We start from the raw sequence: 9,596 nt of genomic DNA on the forward strand, positions 1-9,596 counted from the left end.
GTGCCGCGCTCCCGACGCACCGCCCCCGCTGCCCCCGGGGCCGCGCCCAGGCCGAGCAGCCCCCGAGAAGGGCGAGGCCGCTGCTGCCTCGGGAGCCGAGGCACAGCACGGGTAGTGCTTAGCAAAAAATTATTGTTTAATGCCTTGAACTGCTTTTTGGGCCAAGCTTCAGGGGTTGTCGCCTGGCTGGCGACTTTGAAGTCGCTAGACTGAGTAAAAATAATAAAGCAGTTCTCTTTTTGCCTGTTGCTATCAGTTTCTGTCTTTGCCAAGCGATGGTCTTTGGTGTACTGTGTTGAAATGTGCGTGACCAGGGCCCATAGGCTTGGTGCTTTAGAGCCAAAGTGCAGCCATGGAAGGCCTTTGGAGGAATGTAGGATTCCAGAGGCAGGGAATCTGAGCCATTTGGCTCTCTGGTTTATCTAGAGGTTTATCTGGTTTCTCATCGCTTCTTTAGTGAGGTAACATTGAAAATTGCATAGCCCTCGGGTTGGGCTCTGTTATCTCCTACCTTTTCATGCTGCTTGGCCAAGGGATGTGTCTTCTCTGCCCACCTGTCCCATTAGTCCCTCTGCCGACATCACTTCCAACTTTAGCTTGGCCCGTTGGTACCATCTGGGGACTTGCTGAGGACTGCCAAGAGTGTTTTGTTGCATCTACAGGTTTCAGAAGCTGCTATTCAGTTGTTGACTGGGGGATTCTACCAGGCAGCTTTTCTTTTTCAGGGAATGTTCTTTCATCCTCCTCATTTTCATTCTGTGTGCAGCACACTTTGTTCTCTATCTGTGATGAAAAGAAGATTGAGTTTGTGAATAGGGAAATTCTGCTTAAAATACTCTAGTTGTTTTAGCTTGGAGCTTCTCAGAAGTCTTTTGAATAGTGTGGTTTTAGTGGCTTTGCCGATTTTTCCTTGCCCTGCAGCTACCCCTGCACCACTGCTTTGTATGACAGATCTCACTCTGCAGAAGCAGACTGAATTAATTTTTGATGGATTTTAGCTTTGCTTCTGTCTCCCTTTACAAAACTGTGAGAAACTGTTTACATGCTGTTGAGAAGAATGTGCTGTGAGAGCATGCACATAAGTGACTGACTGATAATCACAATTATGCAACATCATGGTCTGTGCTTCTTCACAAGAGCTTCTGAAGTCATTTTATCAGCTCTATGACTGTTGCACTGCAAAATATCCATTGTAGAACCAAACATCTTGACACCCCTCTTGTCTGCAGACATGCAGTGAAATCTTTTCAAAGCGTGCTTTTGGCAGACAACTTCATGTTAAGAGGCTGACCTGAAGTACCCTTTGTATTTGTAGTCCAGTCTTCCTTGTTCTCTTCTGGAAAGCTGCTTCTCCTTAGCCATTGATCTGTGTTGGTCCTTCAAACCATTGTTTGCCCAAGACTGTTCTAAAGAGTTTCCTGCCTTTTTAAATGTTTAATTCCTACTTCTCTGGGTTCTCCTTTAGCCAAGTCACTTTGGTGTTCAAATCTCTGCCTTGATAGATATCTCTGTGGTTTCTGCTCTGTGGTGCTGCTGTGCAAAAAAAAAAAAAAATCAGTCTTGAAGCTCTGTTTCTTTCATTGTGTATTTGCTGTGCCTTGAATATTGATTGGAATAGGGAACATGGTTGCCAGTCATGAGTGGGTGCTCATTTATGGAAGAAATTTGGGGCAGAAATAAGTCTTAAATATCATGGTGAGTTACTTTGAGTTTGTATGCAGCTGAGAGCTTTTTTTTTTTGGAGATATCAAAGTAGGGCAATACAACTTTGTTGGTCCCTGGTTTTGGTGGTGAGGATATCAGGGGAGCTGCAGGTAGAGTGCATGACCTTTAGGTGCTGTGTGCCTCTGCAGTACTTCTTTGGGGATGAAACTCCTGTTTCATGAACCTCCTGTTTCATTTATATGGTTCTTAGGGATGTGGTTTTGTGGTGGACTTGGCAGTGTTATATTTGTGGTTGGACTTCATGATCTAAAGGGTATTTTCCAACCTAACTGTTCTATGATTTCTGCAGGATTTCCCCTCATAGCAGTGCTTCTGTTTTAATGGGCACTTCCCCTCTCTGAATGAGGCCTGTTCTTTGTGTGGGAAAAGACAAGTTAGAGATTTGTAAATGCTTCTACCTCTAGTAATCTGGATGTCTTTGTTTTGGCATATAAGGTGCTGTATTTCCTTGTACTTTTCAGTAGCAACTTGCCACTTGCAATACAAATAAAAGACTATGACTGTACTGCAAGTGGCTGAAGGGAGAAGTGGTAATTAGATGCTAATTACTCATGCAAAATTACTCATGGGTAAATTAGTTTTAAAAGTTGCAAATTCAGTTCTTAATACTCTGGGAGTAATCTTTGAGCCTTGTCTCTTCACTGTGTATTTGCTGTGCCTTGAACACTGAATGGATTTAGATATTTTGTGGTTCAGAATTGGCTCGCTCGTGGGAGAGGTAATTACCTGTTCAGTTATTACAGGCTGGTAACTGGGGATGTTGTGTGTGTGCTTTTGCACAGGACTAACGTTTCTCAGGATTTCAGGTTTAGGCCATCATAGCCTTTAATTGCTGGAGAACAGTGAGTGGAAATCACACACCATTTGGGAACTGCCTGCCTGTTTCTAGATTTAATACATAGAAAGCTGTATATCCTGCAGGTCTGGGGGTGTCATACAAATTGGGCTCTTTGGGGAGTACTGGTTGTATATTGGTAGTTACCCTCATTTGTGCCCCAAGTCTGCTGCTTTTCCAAGGCCAGCTAATGTGTGCTGCTTATCTGAAAGGTTGGAGATGTTGTTTTGAACCTAACTTGACTGGCACTTTTCTGCATGAGATGTGTTTAGTCTTAAAGCCATTTTATGAGTTTTAAGAAAATGCAAGCCATTCTTGTGATTGGTGCTCAAACAGAAAGAGAAGGCCAGGAGTACTGACATGTAGCCATCTCTGTCAGTTGGGGTAGACTTTCCAGAATATAATGAAATTCTGAATCTGGGTGGCCAGATACTTCCCAAGGGGTGGAGTGGTAAAGTGGACCAAATCTGGCTGTCATAGGAGTGCAGGAAGTCATGCAGTCCAATTTTCTGGGCACAAATGACTGACTACTGACTGGGGCCAAACCCTGAACACAAGCTTATGCTCTGAAAGGCAGATAAAGGAGTGAAAAGTAGACTTCCAGAGGAAGTGCTGAGTTACCTTATTTTCTGTGATGGATGCTCATGTTTTGGATTTATGATGTTGCAGGAAGGGAATAAGATAAAGCTAGCTGCTGCTGCTTTGCCTAAAGGCCTGTTCGGGTATCCTGAGTGGATCAAGTTATCTGAGATATTTGGATGGGGCATCCAGTAAACACCAGCCCATGGGAGGCAGGCAACCTGGGCAGTCTGTTCCTGCTCTCACTCACAGACTGCAGCTGAGCCTAGGGAGCTGCTGCTTTAGTAGCTGCAAACGGAGCTGCTAGTACAGACAGTGGGTGGCAGATGGGGCTTTGCTGATCAGTGATCCTCCTTGTGAGTGCCCCAGCAAGTTCTCAGAAGTATTTCTTGGGTGATGAGGTTGGGCATACAATTTCACAACGTGCTCTTTCTGTGAGGCCTTGATCACTGGTAATACTGGATGTTTCCTATCAGGCCCAGGAAACCTCGTCTTAGGTATTTTGAAGCTTGGTGTTAGATCCAATGCAGCAAGTGAAATAGCTTTCAGAGAAGATGCTCACTATCCTTTCTCTTAACAGGTGTGGAGGTGTATGCTGCTGTAAAGGCACCTGGAGGAGTCTGGAGCGATGCCACCACCTTCAGACATTGTGAAAGTGGCTGTTGAGTGGCCAGGTGCCAATGCCCAGCTGCTGGAAATAGATCAGGTGAGACATGGTAACCAGGTGGGGGAGGAAAGGCACCCCAGCGTTGATACTGGAATGTGGGAAGCATAGAAATGGGCAGTATTCCTTTCTGGTTGAGAGGAACACGACTACTGAGGACTCTCTTTCTGTTCTAGAAAAGGCCTCTTGCATCCATCATCAAGGAGGTCTGTGATGGGTGAGTAGTTCTCTGGGAACCCTTGTGGAGAAAGTCTGTCCTGCTGACACATCTTGCTGGGTTACTGTGGAAGTCTGCTGCTTGTTAATGTGCTGCTAGCACAGTCTGTGCTGCCTGCTGCCAGTTTTGGCCATGGAATGGGCTGGGGTTTAAATTGTGAAGAAAAGGATCTCCTTTGAAAAAAGGAGCTCCTTGAAAATGAGGGCCTTCCTTTTTATTCCAGTTCTAAGTGTATGCATTTTTATGCCCTAGGGTCAGTGTCTCTGAGGATTGGCCCATCCTGCAGTTCTTGAAGTGTAGGCCTATTCAGATGTTCCATGGAGTTTAGAGTAGGCTGAAGTCCCACATTCTCCTCAAGAGAGGTTCTCTCTCCTCTTTGGGAGGTCTAATTTCCCCCTGCTAAAGCTTTGCTTGAAAGTTCTTTTGCACCTTCCTGGGATCAAGCTCTACTTCCTAATTGAGAGCCAGAAGAAAGAGGAGGAAGAAGCTTAATGTATCCTTCTTCTTCCTCTGCCAGGTGGTCGTTGCCAAACCCTGAGTATTACACGCTGCGTTATGCTGATGGTCCTCAGCTGTACATCACAGAGCAGGTCAGTGTGAGAGGCAGCAGTTTGTTCATATCCTGGGTGAGAGTGCAGAATGCCTTGGACTAGAGTCATAGAACAATGCTGGCACTAATCCTTGAGGAGCAGCATCTCTGCTCTCAGAGAGACTCAGACTCAAATGGTGCCGTTCAGCTGAGGAGCTTTGCACTGCTCCCCTTGCATGCCTGTAGGTGTGGTACCCTCAGTAGGGTTGTGTGGCATGGGAGCCTCTTTACTTGTGCATACAGATGGGTGCTGTAGATCTGGTTGGGTTCTTTCCCCCCCCACTTTTTCACAGTTTGTTTTCTTTCAGACTCGCTGTGACATCAAGAATGGAACGATCCTACAGCTGGCAGTCTCCCCGGTAAACGCTTCCTCACCTCCCTCTTTCTCAGTAACTCTCCATGGATGACAGGCTGTTTCTTGCCTCTTGGCTTTTCTTTCTCCTTCTCCCCAAATTGCAGGGGGGTTGCCTTTGTTGTGGGCCATTCCACACAGTGAGACACACACTCCTTGTTTTCCATCCTGGCTGTGGTGTGTGTCTTTCCTTTGGATGCTCTGCCCTTTTATAGGACTTTCTGTAAATAAATCCAGTCTACAGTTTTAATGCATCTCCCAGATTAGGATGTTGTGAAACACCTGACAAATGCATTCTCAGTATGAGTGCACTTGGCAGGGTCAGTCAGAAAGCAGCAGTTCCAGTGACTGAATGCAAAAAATTAATATAATGACAAATTTGATGAAGAGGAGGTTGTTCCTGCTGATGAAGAGGAGGTTGTTGCTGCTGAAGCATTGCTCTTGTGACCTCAAAAGTCATCTTTTGCAGCTTTCGTTTTATTTAAATTCTTAAACTTTTTTTGTGCAAGTGGCATAGAGCTGAGGGTGAGTAGAACTGGGAGAAGGTACTTGGACAAGAGGGAATTAAGAGGATGTCATTGATCTGTGTCTGAGAAATCTTACAGAATGCCTTGTGGATACACAAAATGTGCTCGTGCTTCTCTTTGAATCTATGAGACTTTTTATTAATACTGTATTTCTTTAATGGTGTTGCTCCATATTTCTATACCCACCTCCACTCACCTCAGCAAGGAGAAAAACAGGCATTTGCTCTAATATATAAAATAGCATTTTACCTCCTGCTTGGCTGTAACTGTTGCTGAGAGAAGCCTTTTTTTAGTCTGTCTTAGACTTGCTGACTGCAGCTACTGAATGTGACTTTGCTGGTATCTTTATCCTGGCTCTGCTCTCCCTGTCCACCCATGGGCTTCTGACAGAATGCTGATGCTGGCAGGACTCAGACTGCAGGTGACTGGTCTGTAACTGGCACCATCCCTCTTTCCTGGCAGTCTAGGGCAGCTCGCCAGCTGATGGAGAGGATCCAGTCGCACAGCATGGAAGCCCGGCTGGATGCCATGAAGGAACTGGCGAAACTTTCAGCAGACGTCACCTTTGCCACAGAGTTCATCAACATGGAAGGGATTACAGTGCTGACACGGCTTGTGGAGAGTGGGACCAAGCTTCTATCCCAGTAAGTTTCCTTTATTCCAGGACTCTGGAAGAAGGCCTCGAATAAGGGGCTCATTTTGCTTGCTGAAGTGGCGTTAAGCAACCAACCTTATAGCAAATGTTGATCTGTGGAGCAAAGTCTTTCTAGTCATTTGCTAAACCTCATGAGGCAGCAGAGGAGACAGTCACAATCTGATCTGGAAGTTTCCTCAAGCACGTTCACAGTGAACTATGATGCAAATAATTCACTTATATTTCCTGCTGTAGTTGTTATGTTTCATTGAAAGTACTTTTAAAGTCTTGATAACTTATTGTCATAACATTTATAGCTTTTTTTACATATTAGCAACTAAGGCGTTTTTGGCATTTTTTGCAATCTTTCCCTCAGTCTCCTTTATCGTTCTGTCTTGTGGTTATGTATTAAATTTTCCACAATTCATGCTGTGCTTTTCATTTTATTTCAAGTCAGGTCCCAATATTTAGAGAAGGACAATTAACTTTCCTTAGTTTTTCTTCTGATATGAAAACATATTTGTTCCTTTGACTAGCAAAATACTGATCCAGGTGGTTGTGAGTCTCTGGTGGCAGGACTAGGCACTTACTGCTGCTAATTTTAATTTGTGCTTGTAACCAGGAAAAAATACCTTTTTAGTCTGTCTTGGACTTGCTGACTGCAGCTACTGAATGTGACTTTGCTGGTATCTCTACCCTAGCTCTGCTCTCCTTTCCGTAAATAAATATAAATATTTAAATAAAATAAATTTTATATTTAATAAATATATTAAATATATAATAAATAAAATAAATAAAATACCTTTCCACAAAGCAGTAAAATTATCTGCATAAATGTATACACTTTTTTGCTCCCCCAGGTGCCAAACTGTTTTATTAGGAGAACGTGGTGACATTTTTCTCTTACCCAGCTTATCTAGCTTGAGCAGGCTTTTTTTTCTTGCCAGCAGATCTCTTGTAACTGAATTCTTCAATTTCTCAGTTACAGTGAGATGCTGGCTTTCACCCTGACTGCCTTCTTGGAGCTCATGGACCACGGTATTGTCTCCTGGGACATGGTCTCAATAACCTTCATCAAACAGGTGAGTTTGGGTGGAGGGGGCGAGTGGATACTATTTCTTTTCATGCTTTAATGCATCTTTCAGGACAAGCAAAAGACTCTGAGAAGCCAAGTACTCTCTGAGAACACAGTGCACTCCTCTTTCTGAGCCCTGTCTCGCTCACCACAAGGCCTCCTGGATGGGCACCAGCTGACCTGCTGGTTCCTGTGTTTTTAGATTGCAGGGTACGTGAGTCAGCCCATGGTGGATGTGTCCATCCTGCAGCGGTCCCTGGCCATCCTGGAGAGCATGGTGCTCAACAGCCAGACTCTGTACCAGAAGATTGCAGAGGAGATAACCGTGGGACAGCTCATTTCTCACCTGCAAGTGTGAGTGTCCACCCAGCAATGATGTGATTTACACCCATTTTTTGACTGCTTGTTTATTTTAAAATACATCACTTTACATTTGAAACACTTAAAGATGATATTTTTTAAGCATTACCAATATGACAACTTACTTGACCTTTAAGATTTCTAATGGATTTTTTTTAAAAAGTGAGATCCTATAAAAATATGTTCTGTGTTCTGGAAGCACTTGGGCACATGAGTCTTGAACAAAGATATTTAGCTTAAAATAACTGCCCAAGTGTGTTCAGTGCTAGGACCAAACCTGCATTTCACTAAACTTCCCAAAGGTTCTGCATCCAGCTGTCTGTCACTTTTACCCCTCCTTAAATTGTCTCCACTAGAAGCTAAGAGCTCTTCATCTTTGGGGTTTTGTCCTGCATACTGAGGCAGAAAACAATTGCTTTTCTTGCTTGAAGGGAATAAAAATTTGCTTCATCTCCTTCCTCTCTTTCCAAACAAACTGGCAAATTAATATCTGTCTCTTAGGGCTGTTTGTCTGGGTCAGTTCTACTCTTCCATATAAAAAACCAGCATGTAATTGTTAGAGTTTGAGTAGGTTGGGTATTCAAGCCTTTTAATTCTGAACATGTGGAAAAGCACTATTTGTACTTTTCACTCCTTAATCAGTGAACAGTAGGTTAACAAAATTATAGGGCAAACAAAGTATTGCATCAATGTCACTGTGTGCTTGGAATGTTTATACATTTGAATTTGGTTAACAGAAAAGCTGAACAAGTTCTCCTGAACACTCCAGCAGCTTTGTTCTGCAAAGAGTATATGTTCTTTCAGCTTTATTATTTTGGATTTAATCAAACACAGATTTGGTCCCAACATTGAACACACTTGTGCAGTTTTTTTAAGCAAATTATCTTTGTTCAAGACACAAACTTGTGTGCTTAAGTGCTTCCAGAACACATTTGGTCACTTAAGAAAGCATCTATGCAGGGAGTATTTTGAAAAGGGAGGTGGAGGGTGAGTCAGGATTTGCTGGTGGTTTTCTTGGCAAGACCATCAGGAGGGAACAGTTCAAAACAGAGGATATGTTCTGGAAGAACATGACCATGGAAACAAGTCCAAAGGAGATGAGTTAGAAGAGGACAAACTAACCTAAAAATTGTTCTGCTTTGTCAAAAAGCAAGCAGTGTGATGAAAAGAGCAACAACCCTGAAAAGGAGAGCAAAATGAATGACAGACTTCAGAGACCTGTGCAGCTCAGAGGCCCAAGAAAAACCTAGGATGATGCATGGAGATTTGCATGTTTGAAGTACAGCAGATTGACCAAAATGAAAAAAAAATGGAAGGGAGCAATAGAAGAAAGAATATGGTCGTTATCCAGAGATATGTCAAAGTGAGGAAAATAGGTATTTAAGCTGAAAGAAGTATTGGGTTTAGATCTTTTATAAAAAATTTATTTCTACATGTGTAGTTAAATAAAAAAAATATTTTTAAAAGAGGTATATTCATGCACAAAAGTTTGTTTAGGTGATACACTGGGCTTCTGTTCATCAGAAGAGGTTGATGCAAGAGTGCACTGGGTCTGGCTGAGATGAAGTTCACTTCCCCAGAACAGCCCTCACACTGCTGTACTGTGCCCTGAGAGCTGAAAATGTGTTGATAAAAACCCCAGTGTTTTGGCTGCTGCTGAGCAGTGCTCCAGCATCAGAACTGTCTCTCCAATGTTTCCTCCCCTCACCCAGTACCCTGGAGGGTGGGCAAGATCTTGGGAGGGGGCATAGCCAGGGCAGCTGACCCAAACTGACCTTATGACATCTGCTCAGCAATAAAAGCTAACAGAAAGGAGGGATGAGGGGCATTTGTTACTGTGACATTTGTCTTCCAAAGCAACTGCTGTCTGTACTGAAGCCCTGCTTCCCAGGAAGTGGCTGGACATCACCTGCTAATGGGAAGTAGAGAATAAATCTTTTGTTTTCCTTTGCTTTCATGCACAGCCTTTACTTATGCTTTATTAAGCTGCCTTTTTTGAGTTTTTCCCATCCTGTTTTCTCCCCTGCCTTGTCCTGCTG

At 43.5% G+C, this 9,596-nt stretch overlaps 1 protein-coding gene across 1 annotated transcript in view; it reads left to right on the forward strand.

The window, feature by feature from the left end:
- Positions 1–2,359: 2,359 nt before the first annotated feature.
- ELMO2 (engulfment and cell motility 2) overlaps positions 2,360–9,596 on the forward strand; it is a gene marked incomplete at its 3' end in the record, with an annotated part of 16,748 nt that continues 9,511 nt past the window's right edge. The window contains exons 1-7 of the mRNA XM_017735513.1: positions 2,360–3,845; positions 3,980–4,020; positions 4,538–4,610; positions 4,918–4,968; positions 5,951–6,132; positions 7,105–7,204; positions 7,400–7,551. Of these exons, the coding sequence (XP_017591002.1) occupies positions 3,768–3,845; positions 3,980–4,020; positions 4,538–4,610; positions 4,918–4,968; positions 5,951–6,132; positions 7,105–7,204; positions 7,400–7,551 (677 nt within the window). The remainder of the gene's footprint in view (positions 3,846–3,979; positions 4,021–4,537; positions 4,611–4,917; positions 4,969–5,950; positions 6,133–7,104; positions 7,205–7,399; positions 7,552–9,596) is intronic.

The sequence above is a fragment of the Corvus brachyrhynchos genome, unplaced genomic scaffold (assembly GCF_000691975.1).
Source record: "Corvus brachyrhynchos isolate BGI_N302 unplaced genomic scaffold, ASM69197v1 scaffold10, whole genome shotgun sequence".
NCBI classification, from domain to species: Eukaryota; Metazoa; Chordata; class Aves; order Passeriformes; family Corvidae; genus Corvus; species Corvus brachyrhynchos.